This window comes from Rhagoletis zephyria, unplaced genomic scaffold, assembly GCF_001687245.7.
Source record: "Rhagoletis zephyria isolate East Lansing unplaced genomic scaffold, Rhagoletis_zephyria_1.1 Rzeph_scaffold_01285, whole genome shotgun sequence".
NCBI lineage: Eukaryota > Metazoa > Arthropoda > Insecta > Diptera > Tephritidae > Rhagoletis > Rhagoletis zephyria.
The window spans coordinates 95,719-116,755 of NW_016158369.1; the positions used below are offsets into that span (position 1 = coordinate 95,719).

At 32.8% G+C, this 21,037-nt stretch overlaps 1 protein-coding gene across 4 annotated transcripts in view; it reads left to right on the forward strand.

Annotated features, from left to right (window-relative positions):
• The window catches only part of LOC108363453 (uncharacterized), a 128,585-nt gene that overhangs the window by 86,687 nt on the left and 20,861 nt on the right, over positions 1-21,037 (forward strand). For all 4 annotated transcript variants that reach the window (XM_017616822.1, XM_017616823.1, XM_017616825.1 and 1 more), the window contains exons 3-7: positions 12,968-13,145; positions 17,922-17,948; positions 19,176-19,387; positions 19,630-19,843; positions 20,181-20,398. In XM_017616822.1, the coding sequence (XP_017472311.1) occupies positions 12,968-13,145; positions 17,922-17,948; positions 19,176-19,387; positions 19,630-19,843; positions 20,181-20,398 (849 nt within the window). The remainder of the gene's footprint in view (positions 1-12,967; positions 13,146-17,921; positions 17,949-19,175; positions 19,388-19,629; positions 19,844-20,180; positions 20,399-21,037) is intronic.

The following is a 21,037-nucleotide window of genomic DNA, read 5'->3' on the forward strand; positions in this document are numbered from 1 at the left end:
AATCAAAATTAAAACAAATAAAAATCAGTGAAAAATTCACGTGTGGTATTTTTACAAACTTTTATTTAACTTGCTCTGTATTTATGTTAGGGTTAAATCTTGCAATCAATTTTTGACCAACTTGCCGATGATCTTGAGACTTGAAACTTTACAGTTGGCTCAGAAACCGATGAGAATGCTATACGAAAGATGAGTTAATCCGATAGGTGGCGCAGAAGTCGAGATATTTGAAAAATCCTTAGTTATTTAGAACGCATGTTAACTACATGAAAAGAAATAACTCCACTAAAATTTTTGCCGATGGGTGGCGCACCAGTCGATAGTTGGTAGACCAATATCTATGGTCCGATTTATTTTACACTTAGAAAGCTTGCTTTAAAAATATTTGTTTTTACAATTAACTTAGTTAAATAATTTATTTCATTTTTTCTGACTTATTTTGGTTTTGAGTAGTGCCCTTGCCGCCGCAGCCGAGTGCTTAGAGTCACTCGGGAGATCCCTGTTCAATTTCTGGTATCGGCACCATCAACGGAAGTTTTTTCAAACAGTTATCGCCCCTCGGCTGACAATAGCAAACCTTGGAGTGTACTTCTGCCATAAAAAAAAAAAAAAAACAGAATACGGATTCGAAGAGAAGCTCTGCCAAACACGCAGAAAACGTTTAAGAACCAAACATACATTTATTGAAATCATATATGTATGATATAGTGCCCATCCCCAAATAACTTAGAATATAATTTTGAAACTATTTAGGGGCTTCCCTTAAACTGGAAAACCTCGAAAACCCTAAATTTTTTATTGGCAGGTCAAGATTTGGACGAAATGTAAAAACCGGTCTGTTCCATCGAAAAATCCTGTTTATTCGATATTCGAAAAGCTTCAGTGGCTGGAGGAGAAAAGGATGAAGAGAGTTTTATATAAAAGTTGAATTCAATGACTTAATGTTTATCATGCGCCCAGTCAGACCAATTTAAAAAATCAACTCATAAAACTACATACATACATATGTACATACAAACACATATTTCTATATGAAGCCCTAACCGCCAAAAAATTTGTTTTCTTTAGTTTTCGTTTGGATACATAAGTGAACTTAGAGCATCTAGGTACAATCCTTTTTTTATAGTTTTTTAGGTCCTAAAAATCTGTCCCCTGCTTATTTCTAATCAACTCATCGATATGAGGCAGAATCCATCAGACGAATTGGATTTTCATTAATACGTTCTATTCAAAAAAATGTTTTGAAATTTGCCATTTTTCGATACTTTAACAGGTTTTTTTTTTCAAAAACTGGACGTGCCAGAAAAATGTAATTGTAAATGTACTTCAAATCAGCATTAAAAAATCTATAAGATCTATCTATAAGATAAGGTCGGCACCGTTTTTAAGATATAATACGACCAAATTTTGCTGAACCGTGTAATTGAATTTGAACTTTTGAAAAGGCAACAAACATACTCACACACTCACACATTTTCATATTTAATGATATGTACGAGAATATATGTAGAAATGCTATAAAGGCAATCGTAAAAATAAACGATGGTAAATAATTTGTATTCGATGGATAAATTTTATCTGACTATAGTTTTACTAAAATTGCATACGAGGTTAATTTCGTATGACAACAAAAAATATTCGTGAGTTATAAAAGTTACTTGATATACCGCCAAAATCTGGCAAGAGTGGCAAAGTTGACAATGTGTGTTCATTTGTGGGCACAAAAAGACGCAACTGCTAATGGAAAAAGTACAACAATGAATGGCTGCATAAAATTTATGGTCATTAACGCGACAAACAGTGCTTAACTTGCCAAGTCTGCTGTCGTAATCGGCATAAGCATGTGTATGTATGTAGTACATACATTAGGGTGGTGTAAAAATGCATGTGAGGGGAAGGCGAAGCCGGAATTTTATTGCTCTCACCCACTGGGATGGTTCTATATCGAGAAATATAACATCGTCCTTTTTTTAAATGGATAAATATTTACAGGTCGCATAGAACCCTTGAAAATCAATATATTTCAATTGGTGAACTCTGTTTACTTCACGGCACTTCAAATAATAATAGTTAATTGTTTAGTTAAAAAAATTGTATGGTTCCACTCACTGCATTTTTGTGGTTTTTAGGGGACACATAAAAAGGAGTTACTATAAAAAAAAATATTGAATAACAAATCTACGTATATACATATGTACATCTATGTACAATACGCGAAGGGATTTTTTGTCCAGAACAAAAGATCTGTACCGTTCTCCCGATTTTCAAAAATTAGATGCCAAATTAAAGCGCTTGGCCTGTAGATGTGCAAACTGGTTTTAGTTTAGTGTTGCCACCTATTGAACAATTAAATTTCAATTATTTAATAATCAATGCCATCGTGTCCGCACCGTTCGTTCCATCTTTCGAAATGAGGTGTCAAATTAAAGGCTTTACTTTGGTGAAAAGAGTTGCCACCTGTTTAAACAATCATATTAGTTAAGAGAAATATGTATCACCATATGGGTGCCAAACGAAAGGAGTAACAGAAAGTAGTAGTTTGAAAATATTTTGAAAAGGGTTGCCACCTGCTTGAAATGTAGAATTTAGTTTACTTATACACAAGTTATATGACATATCGAAATGTGGATATCACATGAAGGAGTGTTAAAAAACCTTTAAGTTGAACGCTAAGAATATTTTTGAGGTGTTGGAATAGGGTTGCAACCTTTTTAAAAAGTTAAATTCAAACTATTTTATAAATAGAATGAATTATTAAAACATGGGTATCAATCGAAGAGGGTTTGAAAAAGTTTATTTCTGAACTGTATGTATTTAGCGTGGGCACATGTTTTAAAAAAGATATTCCACTTAAATAATCAGTTAACAAGTATTAAGCTTGAAGATACCTTTGAAGAGGGCTGCCACCTGTTTGAAGGGTCTAACTCAATTAACTAATACAAAAAGTGTGTGAAATATAAAAGTACCATAGCCAAACGAAATACTGTTGAGAAATCTTTAGTTCCAACATTTAGAATGTTTGAAGAGAGTTGCCACGTGTTTAAAATGTTATTTCAAGTTATTCAATAAGTTGGATGAATTCTTAAGAGATGGGTATCAGTCGAAATGGTTATGAAAAACTTAAACTTCTGGGCTAATTGCAAACTCTTTTCGCAACATACATAGGCGTAATGTGCCAACATTGTATGAATGTATGTATGTCTTCCTATCAAGGGTTGCAGTTAAGTAAGCGTGACAGCAAACTGGGACATTTGTGTGCATTCGTGTGTAAAACGCATGCGGCCAAACTTTGTCCTACGCGTGAATCTTGTTGAATATGCATATTCAATATTTAATAAGCGAAGTTTCCTAATTTATGACAATAACTGAAGCTGAAGTATGCAATCACAATTTTGCAAAAATAAAAAAAACATGCATGAATTTCAAAAATATTCAAGCGAGCACAACACGTCACAAATTTGTGATGAAATTTTATAAAATTTATTGTAAACGGCTTGTCAGTTTTGTATGTAGAGTTTCTACATATGGGGTGCTCCATACCAAAACGGACGGGGTTCACACTTCATGTGTAGGATTTGTTTGAAATGTTTAGGGTTAATGCATAAACATAAATAAATATGAAATCTGAGCTTGATTAATATATTTTTAAAAACTTTTCAGCATAAAAACAAAAACAAATCGGTTGAATAGTTTTCCAAATATCTCGATAATGGAGCGAGGAAAAAATTTTAAAAAAATTACACATACACACATCAAAATTCTCTATGAAAGAAATATTTAAAACATTTTTTTCTTGACAAATTTTTTACATACAAATTTTTTGATAAAAAAAAATTAATTTTTGAAAATATACCATCTCAATAAAAATTGGAAAAAATCACAATGGTAGCTCTGAGTATTGCACAATATTTGAGTGTGCTATTATGGGGTGCACTACAATAATTTGAGTTATGAATTTTCTTTTACACCGAAGTTGAGTAAAATGAGTACATAACCCCTTTACAATTTTTTTAATTTTTTTAGAATTTTCTTGAATATGCAGTCATATAGCCCATTAAATTTTAAATTTAAACTGCAAGCGACTATTTGTATTTTTTTCTTATGGAAGGGGAGAAAATGCGCAAAACCATTTTGAAAGAAAAAATAAATAAATAACGCCAGTTTCGCAATCGCTTAAAACTTGCACTTTTTTATACTTAAATTTAATGGGCTACAAGACTGCAAATTCAAAAAAATTAAAAGTTTATAAATCTATAGTTTTATGTCATCTGTTTAATTTAGAACATCACAAATTCCTTACAGACTAATGCTGGCTAGGCATTAAATGGCAAAAATAACAAATGACAAAGTCGAGCATTAAAAAATAATCGTGTCATTACATTAAAAAAATAATCATTAAGTTCATTTCCACATGGCATTTTTATAAATGGCATATATTTTTTGTCATTTAAATGCCTAGTGGAAATTCGGCATAAGTATGTAGATAGAAAAATTATAACTGTTTTAAAGATAACATTAAAATTTTTTAAAGCTAAAGCGGTTAAGCAAAGGCTGAGAGTAGTAGGCCTCAGTTTATTAAGCAAAAAAAAAAGCAAAACAAATTGTTCCAATAGACTCCTCCATTCTGCATTGTTGCATTGTGGCGACTAGTAAACTTCAAAGGGAATAAATGTACAGTGCCGGACTAAAGTATTAGCACAAAAAATAAACTTGCATGTATTGCGAAAAAATTCCCTGTGCCAATACTTTTTCTTTTTTTTTTTAGTAAATATTAAGATGTTTCTTTCTCAGACAGAAGTTTACGTCATCTATCTGTTTGCGAAACTGAATTTACATAGAAGGTACCGTAATGAGAGGTACCGTAATGAAGACCCAGTAAGCATCCATGCTATCCATATCAGACCATGTCTCGCAAGAGAATTATTGTAGTGGTTGAGTTTCAACCGCTATATGTGCACTACTTAGTATTTTTAAACCGACTGAAATCATGATTATTATTCCCAAGGACCTGTAGTAAAATATAGCGTTGATTTTTTCTTGGGACTGTCTAAATTTTAGCGTGTATTTTTTACCAAAGATGTACTTAGTTTGCTTCCACTTTAGTAAAGCATATTTACCTCAAAAAATTTATAATAATTCAAGTTAAGTCTAAATTGTCTCATAAATAACTACACACATCTAACCACCATCAATCCTCCAATTTTCACCAACTTCTGCAGGCGCTGTCCTACTTGTACAACTGTAATTAATCATTTAATTAACTAACAATTGAGACAAATGTGATAAAATATGCAGCATAGCCATTGCCATTTATTGATATCAATAACCAGATCGTTAACTTGGAGTGAAAAGTTGCTAAGTCCATTCTTAATGAAAACTCATATTTTGATCCAGGAGGCTAGAGAAATTAAAAATGCATCATTTCGGAAACTTTTCCCCTTTCTGTGTTATTTATTTTATTCTTCCCCGTTTATATGCAATAAAAAAAAAATGCTAAGCCCAAAAGAAGCATCGCAAATCCGATAAAGCCAAAATTATACAAAATCGTTTAACAAAGATCCTTCTGGTCCTTCTGGTTATTATGGAGTTTTGCTTTGATCTAAACAGCCAAAATATTGTGTTCGAATTTTTGCGAAATGCTTAAATAAATATTGCTATATACGTAGATTTACTCCTGCACACTATAACTTTGTTTCTTTATTGATATTCGCATTTCCCTGAACCTCGCTGAAAGATTTTTAAGTCAAAGTTTGATATTTTCTACAACCAAAACCATATAAATCAAAGTTTCAAGCTTTATATAAAATTTAAGAAAATTCAACAAATTCTCATTAAAATTTAAAACTTTTTAATCTGAATTTTTAGAACATTTTTAATTATGAAGTTTTATAGGCCATACAATTTTGCAATGAGGTGAGGTGAAGTTTCAAACGACTAAAAAATAGTCTTGATTAAAAAAAACTGCTTTTTCGGTTTTTAAAAAAACAAGTGCAATTTATAAAAACTGACGTTGGTTCTTTGAACATTTGTTGCAAACGGTCTTCCGCATTTTATTTCATAAGAAACTCATGCTTATATGGAAAGAATGCAAATCCCCTTCAGCAAAAGAAAAATTAACGCTATTTTTAGCCGCTTGAAACTTGTACTTGCCCTTAGAATGTTGATAAAAAATTGTGACTTTCATTAAACTGTATATAAAGTTCGAAACCTTGATTTATATGTATAACCTGAAAAATATGTGTTGTGAATGTTTAAATAAAATAGGTATGTTGAAATATCAATGAATGTATCAAACAACTTAATCCAATTGATTTACTATCGAATAGATTTACTGACATTTCGCATAGTTTTTATTTCTCAGAACCAACATCATTTCTGGTTTATGCAAAGAAGTATAATAAATCCTTTTATGTGCATACATTAGATTTCAGTTTGCAGTGCCAACACCGGAAAGCAATAAACTGGATGCAGTTCAGATGTATATTTTTGTTTCCTCTATGTTCGTATACTATATACATATATATATATATATATGTATATATGTATATATGTACAAGTACATACTAAAGCCTAGCGCAAATATATTTGCCGCATTACGTACAGTAAATACTCTTTGCATTGTACTCTGCTCACAACACATTGTTACTTTTTCCGCATAAATACCCTACTTGGCGTTGAGAGATCGATCAAATACTTATTCTCATCGCGTACAACAGATATTTGCTGCTGCCAAAACGGAGTAGCAATTATACTCTCTGTGTACTTGTAGTACTATAAGTACTTGCGTATTTACTTAATTTCATTTCTGGTTGTTAGTATTCTAGTAGAGCTGTAAAACTATCGATAGTCATACCACTGACGAAGCTATTTATGTATATACACTTTTTAGTTTTATTTAGTTCCTGAAGAATTAGCTAATTGTTATATAGCGATTTTCAGTAACTTTATGCTTTCTCTTCGATTTTGTAAATATTTTAACCCGGTAGAAAAAAACTTAAAATTCCCATTCGTAGAAAAACAAATCGCTTGTAAACGTAAAGAAAACTGTACGTATTACAAAAAACTTTCATCAGTCCAACTCCGGTTATTTATGCCATAGTATTTTTGCATAGAACTCACTCCAAAATTTACGGAAAAGTCATTGAAGCGTGTGTTACAAGAACCCAAATCATTGTACAAATAGCCGAACCGTACCCCGACTTCTACATGATTATTTATCCATTCAAAGTATCAAACGGAAATACAAGAATCTCTAAAACGCTTCGAAAACTTCCGTAAGCCGGGAAATTCCCCGCAACTTTGATTTTCTGCAGTGAAGCGACAGAGTAAGTGACGAGAAAAAAAATATGCGGAGTTTTACATATGTATCTAAGTATGTGCATTTTAGTTGAAAGTACGTTTTGCTCGTCGCTCTCTTCATCCTTCCACTACATTCCGGTCCTTAGTTTTATTCAGACACTACAATTGTATGTATACTCAAGTTCTACAAGAAGAGTACACTACTTGCAAATACTTTGTACGCGCAGTAGTTACGGAAGGCAAGTAAATACTCTACGCATCTTGCTATTGATCGATAGTTTACTTATGCTTGAGTAAGCATAAAGAAGCATAACTTTATGCTTACTCACACTTGACTGGAGCGATATTAGTAAAGGAGGGAATGTATTTGCCCTGCGAACGGATATCTTGTTAGGTCGTTCAAATGGATTTGCGCAGATGTCTAGTACATACATATGCAACGATGCACGAATAGCTTCGCAAGTCCCTGAAGAAAAGTAGATTTTTTAAAGATCTTCAATCAAAATTTTAAATAAAAATTTAAAGCCTGCAAGTTCGGTTTTTATCAATAAGTTTCAATAACGATTAGTTGATTGTTTTTATTATATTTCATAACCGAGTAATTGTTAATTAACTATAAACAGTAGTAATGAATAGATAACTGGGATTCTTACCATAACATAAATAATCGCATATACTCAAAAAAATAATGCAATACATTCAGTGCCGGATACAGGATTTTATTTGGGGAGGGGCGATTGGGATCGAGTTGTCGAATAACGTTGAATTACAGGCATCTAACTTGATGGATAAAGCGGAGTGACCAATCGAAGCTATATGACCTACAAGCATCCAACCTGCTTGAACTCTCATTTATTTTTCACACAAATAGAGGTTCTAGTAATTTTTATGAAGTCCGAGTTAAAATGTTTTGTGATATAATTTTACTTTAAGTAAGTTTCATATTGTGAATTTGGCGCAAGGTTCATTTACAGAGTCCCATGCAATAAAACAATTATACTATTTTGTAAAAAAACACAAGATAAAAAGTTGTGCTCTGGGCTTATTAAAGCAGTATATGTATATTACATAAATACTTAATTTTTACTTAAAATGTTTGTCAAATGAGGAATGTAATTAAGTAACTTAACAACTTATTCGGAATTTTGATTATAATAATTTAAATTGCGAACTCAATTTTGCGCTTTCCTTTTGGGAATCTTTGTATTATCCGTTCAGTGTCAATTTCGATATCTAAGGGCCAGTTTCAGTGGCAGTTTAAACTTAGATTACGTAATCTGAATTTAAAAGGAACAGCTGACTGATAATTGATTGGCTAATCTTAGTTTAAAGCAGCCAGCTCGGGCTCCATATTACAAAAAAAAATCGTCGAAAATGTTTTGTATGGAATAAAATAGTTAACATGGTCAACAAAAAAAAAACATGCCAAATATCATTTACTTTAAACTTGCAGTAAAATTGAATCGGCTAAAAACTGCTTACTCAAAATATTTCTTAAAGATCGAATTACATGGTTCGAAATTTTTACGAAAGTTTGTTGATTTTTTAAAACAAATGGTCAAATCTTGTAAAAATTTAAATGCCGTAAAATTATCACAAGGTCTATAAATTCAGAGTATTTGCATACCCATTGTTATGATTTTTAATTTAAGAGATTTACATGCTTTCTTATTCTATAAATAATCTTGTGCAAGCCTAAAAAAGGGATAATGATTGAAGGTTAAAAAAAAAATTTTAATTTGTTTTCAAATTTCTCGTTTGAGGTAATATATTTTAACCGAAATTTTTTCCAGCTTTGGGGGGGTGCGATCGCCCCATCGCCCCTCCCCTAACTAACTAGACTATACTTGTTTGTTTCGATTTTTTTTCTTGTCGCACCGTGTTATAGGAGATACCTCTTCTCGTTCTCGTTGGCTGTGCTTTCTTTTCCAACTTGGAAAAGGCAAAACTATTCATGTAAACCTCGACTTCCTTCTAAATACATTAAGAGTTCATTGCCATAATAGCTATTTTGTTGAAAAAGAAAGCCAAAGTCCATTGTCTCGTTAGCCGTCTCACTGAGAAATAGGTCGGCTCACTTTTAATTATAAAACCAATTGCATCAGATTTCAAGGCTGGTTTGTTTTTAATTTTTTATTATGTCATACCGAAAACCCGAAAAATAATAAGTTTCCTACAAAAACAACCCATCCAGATGAAAGACCCGTAGTTGTAGTTATTTGGAATAGTTATTTATTATTTGATACCGTTCTCTGTTACCTTCGAATGCGGTTTCAGCAACACATAAATATACTTGGCAGAAAAAGATCTAAAATTTTTGAATAATTGGAAATCCGTGGGAACCAAGCATTTTCTGCGAAATGCCCTACAAAATACTTAAAAATTATGACAACAAATATTAAGTAGGCTTTTTGGTGGAAACTATAATTTTTTGGATTTTTTTTGCAAAGAATTTGCAACAAAAAAATGCATTTTTTAAACAATGCACCGTTTTTGCTTTTTCCAAAAAAAAATTGTAATAAAGTGAGTGAGATGAAAGACCCGTAGTTGTAGTTATTTAGAATAGTTATTTATTATTTGATACCGTTCTCTGTTACCTTCGAATGCGGTTTCAGCAACACATATACTTGGCAGAAAAAGATCTAAAATTTTTGAATAATTGGAAATCCGTGGGAACCAAGCATTTTCTGCGAAATGCCCTACAAAATACTTAAAAATTGTGACAACAAATATTAAGTAGGCTTTTTGGTGGAAACTATAATTTTTTGGATTTATTTTTGCAAAGAATTTGCAACAAAAAAATGCATTTTTTAAACAATGCACCGTTTTTGCTTTTTCCAAAAAAAAAATTGTAATAAAGTGAGTGCACTTTTTTTCAGATATCAAAAACCCCAAATTCGGCTAAACATATCTCAAAAACTGTTATACTTCTTACATTTTAATTTCGTATTCGGACTCAGCGGGAAATTTTACGTTAATATAAATGCATTTAAAAATGTCACTGGTCGGACAATTTTTTCATTTCTATAAACTTGTGTTATTTCCGACAACAATGAAAGGCGGACCCGAGTGCGTTCTGTGATGAAAAACTTGTAGTCCTTTTGCCACGGCCAATACAAATTATATATCGTTGGAAAGCTTAGAAAATAAGCTATCGAAATAGGCCAGTTTCAAAAACTTTGTAAAAAATTTCAATAAAAATTTTTGCAAAAAAAAATCCAAAAAAATATAGTTTCCACCAAAAAGCATAAGTGTGAAGAAAAAGGGTTGAAATTGGCATGTCAAACTCGTATAACTCGAGAAAAAACCACGGTAGAAAAAAAAATTCTTTCACACATTGATTACCAGTAACCATAGCAACAACGTAGTGGAGTTTGAACAAAATGCTTCCATAAAATGTTTTTCCTGCTACACTTGACGAATTTTGCCCCACATACAAACATACATACACAATTAAAGTTAGTAACATTAACAAATCCTGGAATTTTCAATTTCTAAATTTACTTCTGCTAGCAAGATTTATCTATTTATCAATATTATAGTAAAATACATACATGCTAGCTAGCCACATACGTATGTATTTTTGTCTTGTGTTAATGTACGTATGTATGTATGTTTGTACATATTTGCTTTTTGTCTATCTCGGCAGTGGCGTACAATTTCGAGGCTGCTTCTGAATTAAAAGCACGCGGCGGCCCTAATCCAGCGGCACATCCTTGGATACCCGTCGTGGCTTACTTGGAAACTCTGCCGAGACCAACAAAGACGCCAAGTAGGTTGTGTTCCTCCTTTTCAGTTCAATAGCTAAATGGTTTTTCTAGTTTTGGCTTTTGGTTTTGCATTTCATTGGAATGCCAATTGTAAAAGCATTGTAATAAATTGACAATGAATTTCAGTGCATTCATAGTGTTTTTTCTTTAGTTATATACATATTTATACATATGTATGTATGTATATGTATGTGTGTGAATGAATGTCTTTTAGTTTTACATTAGGGGTATTCTCTGAGTCTTGCAAAGCCCTTGCACCGTGCACGGATTGCACGGTTTGCAAAGCTGTCCCATACGAAAACCGGTTTTTACCGTGCAATCCATGCAATCTGTGCACCATGCAAGGGCTTTGCAAGACTCAGAGAATACCTCTATTGTTTGCAGCTCAATAGTGCATGTGCATATAGTGCTCGTAATACTGGATATGTTGCACATATGTATGTATGTATGTACATTAGAGTGGTCCAAAAAAATAATTTTCCAAGATAGGTTTAGGGCAGCTTCAAAAATGTTTCGTTTTGCCGAAAGAGGTGCTGGTACCAAACCTTGTGTACATATATTAATGAAACAATTGGTCAAGTAACCTAAAAACATTTGAGATTTAAANGTTTAAGGCACCTTCAAAAATGTTTCGTTTTGCCGAAAGAGGTGCTGGTACCAAACCTTGTGTACATATATTAATGAAACAATTGGTCAAGTAACCTAAAAACATTTGAGATTTAAATTAGTAGCGCATTTCAAGGTCATTGAGCACCCTGTATTAGTTGCAGTAGAAAACTGAAAGTTGGTTTAGATATTACAAATATTAAAAGGAAAAAAGTAAGGGGGTGCCCTGTTTTCTTGGATGAATATTTTTTTCCCATAGAAAAATTGGACCACATACATTAAGTACATATGTACAAACATTAGACCACATCAACTTACAATCAAACCAAATTTTTCCTGTAGGTACACTGACTCTGAAGTAGTTTTGTAATGTAATTTCGAAAAAAAAAAATGTTTGTTCTTCAAAATACCTCCTTGGCAAGATTTCAAATAATGATTTTTGAAGAGCTTTAATTTACCTATGGGTTTGTGCTAGAATGGAATATTTGTGGTCAATAAATTTTGGTAAAAAAAATTCTTCTCGGAAACAGAACATCCTTGCATCATATTTTAAGACCCAACTGTGAATGCCGAAGACATGACGAAAAAAAAAGACTAACCCTACTTTGGGCAAAACAAAATATTCCAAATTTCCTTGCAAAATTACTTTAGACTCTGGGGTGTACAGCGAACTTATTTTTCTAGTACGCTCTAATGTACATACATACAGATTTACGATTTCAATTTCGAGCAATCTTTTGTCAGTTCAATAACGAATGAAAATGAAAAGATAAATAAAGGATAAAACGCCGCAAGCCAACTACTTTTAACATTAACACTACCATAAATAAACACGAGCACATTTATGAGTCAAACCATACTGAACCCCAGCTATGGGGGGAACCTAATATTTTTCAATAGTAACGATATGAGGCTCCTTGGTACTCGTAGTTAACGTTCCTTGCAACGCCAACACAATTTATGTAACCCCTTCGGAAGCTGAGTGTTGATTGTTGTGTTCCAGACTGTACAAAATAAGTAAATATGTAATTGACTAGATGTGCATACAGGAGTAGCTGTTAACTTGTATACTTACACTGCAACGCTTTAAAGTATAAGTACATATATATGCATACCTGCATCTACTTACATACATACATACGTGTTGCCTGTGGTTTAATCTTCATTAAAAAGCAATATACTACGTAAATTTTCTCATTCGATTACTACTATTTTAATTCTTCTTTCTTTACTTATTGTTTTCCATTTTAAATTTTTCTTCATCTTTGTTTTCTCCATTTTCTTGTCCACAGAATGTGACCAGACATTCGTTTCGCGCATTGGTGGCCCACAGAATGGCACATTCTCCGCTCCGTTGCTGCACAATCACAAAAATCATTCGCGTCAGTGCTTGTACACCTTCCTAGCAGGACCCGGACAACGAGTCGAAGTACTATTTACATCATTTAATTTAAGAGGAAGTCCACCAGAGTAAGTCACAAAAGTAAACGTAATGTAATTTTTATACTTACATATGTACATACATACATATAGTATATATTGTCGTCGCCGCGGTAAAAGCTCCTAACTCCATATTTCGGTCAAAATAACTTTTTGATACTGACGGAAAGGGGGAAATATCTCTACTTGGTGGTGAAAGCAAATAATTTTTTTGAAGTGAAACTTCTATAGCGGCGGTTGGTTGGTTGGGAGTAAATTGGCAGATGCAACGGAAATGGTTGGGGTTAAAACAAGTGCTTCTTGAGTGTATGCACATGGTATTAATTTAACAATCTCTTGCTAATAAAAGGTTGAAGAATAACACTTAGAAAAAGACCAATACAAGAATGAAAGTAAAGGTGAGTACGTACATAGATAAAGAAAAGGATAAAGGCAAAGTTAAAAATAAAAACAAAAACAAAGATGCGTAAGGATAAAGGCAAAAATGAAGATCAAAGTAAATTTAAACACTTTACTTATATAAGAGCAAAGGAGAAGGAGAATATGTTGATGAAGAAAATGTTAAACACAAAAGTAAAATCGAAGATAAATACAAAGAAAAAGATGAGAATGAGGATACCGATAAAAGTAAAAATGAAGATAGAGGAAGATAGATTAAAATAAAGGTAATTATAGAGAAAAGGATATCGATGGAGAACCTAAAGACTCAATGTGTGAACTATTTTGAAATTTTAGAGATTTTCGAGATTCTCGGGACTTATCGATATAACAATCGATATTTTTATCGGTTTTGTTATCGAAATTTTTGTCGATATTATTACCGATTTTGCTATTGATATCTTCGGAACTTATCGATATAATAATCGGTATTTTTATGGATTTTGATATAGATATGTTTATCGATTTTGTAATCGATATTTTTAACGATCGATTTAGTTATCGAAACTGTTATCTATTTTGTGTATACATATGTATGTATGTATATTGGCTATGAGACAAAACAGATATGTTACGTAAGTTTCACTTCTCCAGTGTGGCCCAGGCGCACTTACTTTTTGTTACATATAAAATCTGCTAACTCCAAAAACATGTGTTTTTTCAATTCCAAGCTAATTTACGTTTGACTTTGACACACACCTTTTCGAAGATTGCGGATTTCCCATGCTATTTATTGAGAGTATGCTTCACCACATCACAGATGCAAAGGACCCCACGTTTTATCAAAGACCTGTTTCCATTGCCAGCAGTAGGATTCAAGAAATCTCCACGCTAAATTTCTACCGCTAAAAATCAATAAATGAAAAATGTTTGTGCTTAAAAATTTACAAGGAAATATAACATAACCATATTGCTTACGATTTTATATAGAAAGAACTCCTTCCGCTTTCGGGTTGCATATTTTTAGGACCATATTATATTCATTTAAAGGCTTGGGAGGTCTTTTGCTCAACGTGTGACTTCCATTAAAGTTTACTATCTAACAGCCGCACTCAGAGTCGTTTAATGATTACTTAAGGTGTCCCTCAGTAACGATTTGAAAAAATTCCCTCTCAGAGTCAGTTAAATACTCGTTAACGGCATTTAATCAACATTAAAGTTAAGTAAAGAAAAACCTTTACTTAACTTTTTAACGAATGATTTTGAAATTTTTTGTTTGTTTTCAATAAATTTCAATTTCGATAACGTTGCTGTGACAGTTGCAATGGCCCAGTGAGCAGAGCACATTCGTGCTATTCGAGAGATCCGAGTTCAATCCTCGGCAAGAGAATTTTTTTTAATACAATTTTTTTTTTTTAATTTGATTGCTTTAAAAATTCATATTTTTTATTTTATTTACCACTAGCAATTACCCGGCGTGCTTCGCTGCGCCTTAAATGTATTTTTGTGTTGTAACTCTCCCCCTAAGCTCTTATGGCCTCATTTACAAAATATTTTTAAAGAACTTTATGAAGTTAGATTTAAAAAAAATCGATCTATGAAGCATTGTTTATTTTATTTTTTTTGAGTTAATATATTTTCGAAGGTAATTAGAAAATATGTAAAGAACCGACTTTCTCTTGGAAATTTAATTTATAATCTTATAACTGTAGTCTACTATCGCACCCTTTCCTCAAACGTGTATTGATTCAATATTCAAATAACGTATATTTATATAATTTGAAAAAATCTCCCTACTATACAAATATGTACAGCAATATTAACTAATATTTTCAAATGTTGTGAGAGGGAGTAACAAAACAAAATTACTTTTAAGGCGCAGCGAAGCACGCCGGGTATTCGCTAGTTAGTTAATATTGCTGTACATATTTGTATAGTAGGGAGATTTTTTCAAATTATATAAATATACGTTATTTGAATATTGAATTAATACACGTTTGAGGAAAGGGTGCGATAGTAGACTCCAGTTATAAGATTATAAATTAAATTGTTGTCAATGTTTTTTAATAATTGTAAACATTCGCCAGCTGTTTCTGTTTATTTATTAGTAAAAGGCAGGACTGCCAATCTTGCGGCAAAACAATAATAAAAATCCAAAAAAACACGTAAAGCCAAACAGAATTAATTGCAAAACGTGCAATGATACACACATTAAATTTCTTATGTGCACCCTCCACACAGACCCCAATCACCCCTGAAAATTTCATTGAAATCGGGCAAGCCGTCTAGGAATGATAGAAATCTCTTACGTGTACCCTCCACACAGACCCCAATCACTTCTGAAAATTTCATTTTATGTGCACCCTCCACACAGACCCCAATCACCCCTGAAAATTTCATTGAAATCGGGCAAGCCGTCTAGGAATGATAGAAATCCGAAAAAAACACGTAAAGCCAAACAGAATTAATTTTTTTTTTTTGTTTTTGCAAAACGTGCAAAGATACACACATGAAATTTCTTATGTGCCCCCTTCACACAGACCCCAATCACCCCTGAAAATTTCATTGAAATCGGGCAAGCCGTCTAGGAATGATAGAAATCCGAAAAAAACACGTAAAGCCAAACAGAATTAATTTTTTTTTTTTTTTTGCAAAACGTGCAAAGATACACACATGAAATTTCTTATGTGCCCCCTCCACACAGACCCCAATCACCCCTGAAAATTTCATTGAAATCGGGCAAGCCGTCTAGGAATGATAGAAATCCGAAAAAACACGTAAAGCCAAACAGAATTATTTTGTTTTTTTTTGTTTTTGCAAAACGTGCAAAGATACACACATGAAATTTCTTATGTGCACCCTCCACACAGACCCCAATCACCCCTGAAAATTTCTTTGATATCGGGCAAGCCGTCTAGGAGGAGTATGCGAACAGGAAGTTTTGCCACTTAATTTTATATATATAGATTTGGAAACTTTTGATTCATCTTTTTTCTTTCGCTTTCAATTCCCCAAATTTGTAGTTTTTCCTGTTTTAAAAAAATATTTTTTTTCATTTCGTTTAGTTCTTGGAATACTTAATGCTAAACCGTAAATATAATAACACTATTAAAGAGCATAACTTTCAATTAGTTATTCGAAATACAGAAAGGGGCTTTCAAGATAGTTGTCGAAATATAAAGACTTTTTTTCTCTCGAAAGACTGAGGCTGATGCCAGAATTGGCCTATTATTGGTCTTGTTTGTTTTTTAATCTAATTAAATTAACAAAAAATTTGTTTCCTTTTTAAAGCAATAAAATCTATAAATCAAAAGAAAATTAGATCAAAAAAGCAAAAAAATTCAATAAAGATAGTTTATAAAAAATAAACAGGAAAAAAATATAAATAAAAAGGAAAAAGAAAATTTTCCCGCCCTAGGACTCGAACTCGGATCTCTCGAATGGCACGCCAGCGCTCTGCTCACTCAGCCATTGCGTCTGTTGAGCCAGTGCGCGCAAAATTATATAAATACTTATTTTTATATTTTATTTCAAACTGAACGAAAAAAGTGAGTGATGCCACAAAAATGAAGGGCCGCAACTGGAGCCATACTTAAATTTTTTATTTCATAATTTTTAACTCTGAGAGGAAACATTAATTAACAGATTTAACGATCATTAGTTAAGTGCCCATTAGAGCTTATTTAAGGAACCATTCTGAGTGCGGCAGTAAGACTTCACTTAAATAATTTACTTCGGAAGAAATTTGAAAAGTGACTTCCTAAAGGGCAGGGCGAAGAAGGCCAGCCAGCCTTCTAGTGAAGCGCACAACACTACTTTTGGTTGGGTTAGCAGTTAGCCAATTTTCACTGTACCAAGTATAAATCGTATTCAGTGTCATTTGCGCTTTCCTGCAGACAATTTTCAGAGAAGGGCCTGTCATATGCATAGACCTGTGCGTAGGTGTAAGAGGCGTTAAGTTTGACTAGCAGGGAATCAATTGCCACGCACCATAGCATGGGAGAAAGCACACCGCACTGAGGACAGCCCTTATGAACTCCACACCTGAATCCTAAAAAAACCTATACGCGAACACAAGAATTACTCACTTGAAACTTGAGCGAAAAAATATTCATTTTAAGGTCAATAACTAAAGTATTTATACAAAGAATTACAAAAGGGGGATTTCAAATTTTGAAGTTGGTGCCTAGTTCTTACTTAATGAGTTTTTTCGCTCTTCTGTAAAATTTTACTGAATGGAGTTAGCAGCTTTTACTGCATCGGCGGCGATGTGTGAATATCTACTTTGTATATGTGCATATTTGCATGTTTATTATCTATGGCTGACGCAATGCATGCATATACTCGTATTTTAATTTTACTGCATTTAACTATCCGCAATTAAATAATCTTTAACTTCTTATTTCTCCTTGTTTTTTTTTTACGTAGCGGCTCTGCCGTCGGTGAATTACCAGCGTAAGTATTAATTATAAATAAGGTTATTTCATAGTAATTTGTTTTATTATAATGTATTTGATAACACTGGCCAATACGAAAAATTTCTAAGCTAGGGCTAGACAGTCTTACAGTTTTAGTCTAATAAAGTGCAAGTTTCAAACGGCTAAGGATCGCGTTGATTTTTGAAAATATTTTTTGGTGACGGATTTTTGCACTTTTTTTCATATATGTAAGTATGAATTTCTTATGAAATAAAATGCGGGAGACCGAGGGCAAAAAAATTTCAAATTATCAACGCAAGTTTTTTTAAATTGCGCTTGTTATATTAAAAACCCAAAAAAGTAGCCTCCAACAAAAAATCTCAAAAATCAACGCGATTTTTTAGCCGTTTGAAACTTGCACTTCATTAGACTAACATTGTATGGGCTATAAAACTGCATACCCAAAAATTTTCTAAAAATTCCGGTACCGTGAGACCGTGCTGGCCTACTTCACAAATTTAATGGTCAATAATTTTAGTAGAAGCTTATATTTAATAAGTTCAGTTAGAAAATCATTCAAAAGTTTATAAGAAAATAAGTTTATTTGCACTTTAGTGAAATTTTCGGACCATCATATACGCGGTATTAAGTATATTTTGCCTATACGCGGTATTACACGCCAAGCGACGATATATTACACTTTGAAATCGAGTTGTAAATAAAGAATGCTTTCAAATTAAGGGACATGATTACACACGTTTTATTGCGACCCAGTCTAATGCCCATAGTCAGAAAACGCGCCTCGTCACCAACTGATGTCGCATAAAAGTTATATTCAAAAACGTCAGCTAGTTTTAAAGTCAACCAAAATTCAACAATTCAAAATTTTTTTTGGATATTCAAAAACTTTTCTATTAGTTCGCCTAGAACTTGAGGAAAAACTCATCTGTCTCAGGCTATTCAAATTATAGGTAGATAATACTTTACTGTATATGTGTACTTAGGAGTATATTTCATATATGTATCTATGTATGTGTTTTAATGTTTTAGCTGTGTTCACGAGTACATGGATATATNGGTCAAAATTCAACAATTCAAAAATTTGTTTGATATTCAAAAACTTTTCTATTAGTTCGCCTAGAACTTGAGGAAAAACTCATCTGTCTCAGGCTATTCAAATTATAGGAAGATAATACTTTACTTTATTTGCGTACTTAGGAGTATATTTCATCTATGTATTTATGTATGTGTTTTAATGTTTTAGCTGTGTTCACGAGTACATGGATATATATTCCGAAGTGCAATCATCAGATCCAGCTGAACTAATAAATTCACCATTTGGTGGACGATATTGCGGCACAATACCGCCACGACGACGTATCTCCATGTACCGAGCTATAGCCATTTCATTTTTTACCAACAAAAATGTATCAACACCCGATTTATTCGAAGGGACTTATAGATTTATAAATGCATGTAAGTACTACCAAAATAACTACTTAATTTACATATATATGTATATAATACTTTGCTATGCTTATCAAAGAATAATAATTAAAAACTGGCTAATAACCAAACACTTTCGATGTTATGTCCNTTATAACTACTTAATTTATATATGAATAATACTTTGCTATGCTTATCAAAAAATAATAATTAAAAACTGGCTAATAACCAAACACTTTCGATGTTATGTCCGTTGTTATTCGTTTCCTTAGCTGAATATGAAATTGGTATACCAATAGCGGGTTCACCATGTTCCTACACCATCACGCCTAGCATGAGTATTAACAAAACGGGGGCACTAATATCGCCAACCTATCCGGGTGCCTATCCAAAGGATATGTCATGCACATATCAATTTCTCGGCGAATCGAATCAAAGAGTTAGATTAGAATTTCGTGATTTTGATCTATTTTTTGGTGGACCACAGTGAGTACCTCTGAATGCTGGACAAACTTATTCAGTTACAAACATACATAACCCGAAACGTGATAAATGCACATAAGAGAATGTGAAAGTTTTCATACTTAATTAAGTAAATAAGCTAATTGCTTTCGCATAGGCTTTAGTTGTGGTTAGGTATGTANGATACTTAAATAAATAAGCTAATTGCTTTCGCATAGGCTTTAGTTGTGGTTAGGTATGTATGTACATAAATATGTACAGTGTGTAATTCTTAAAGATACGCTCAACACTCTCCTCTGTGCATTATATGTATGTTTGTATATTGAATTGAGTTATTTTAATTGAAATATCTTTTCAACAGCTGCCCATTTGACTATGTCAAAGTGTACGATGGTCCCGACAATTCGTCAGCATTAATTGGTACATATTGCGGACAGCAAAGGAATTTAGTTTTATACTCAAGCGAATCGAGCCTTTTTGTTCACTTTTATACATTGCCGAGAACAGCAAATACCCAAAATCGTGGCTTTAAAGGAATTTATGAATTTAGCGAAAGTTTTGTTAAATTAGATTTTATACGTAAGTAATTGGTACTGCCTTAGTTTTAAGTAACTAAGCCAGGAGTCACATGATTTGTACATTTGTACAGATTTGTACATTTTAGCAGCCACAGAGTGGTGTTGTCTGGAAATAATGGGTTCAGCTCAATGACAACTTTCCAAACAACAGCACACTGTAATGTACAAATCGTGTAATCTCTGCTTAACAAAAAGTATTTAGCTGTAGGTGAATTTGAGGGAAAGTAAAATTCGTATTGGGTATACTCCATTTCTCTAATATGAAATGATTTTTCAGAGCATTCGGCGCTAATTGTTCAACAGGACTATAAATAAATTAGTGCTGAACTTTGTATTTCCTGTGAAGAAATGGCGCTCAATTCATTGTCAGTAGAATATTATGCGGTGTTTACATGAGTTGAGTAATAATCTAGCTGCCGGCCAACCTCGTTCAAAGCGACCAGTTGAAAGGCGGTCTACACCAGGCGATTGTTGCTTTCAACTAACAAAAAACCTCGTGTAAACACCATGCTTAGGTCAGGGAAATCTTAATTAAACATAAATATGTACATAATATTTTCGGGTTTAGTATATAAGCAAATCTCACGAGTCCTTTTTTTTTAGTATCACTGCCTTCTCAAGGCAAAAAAACGCTAACGCA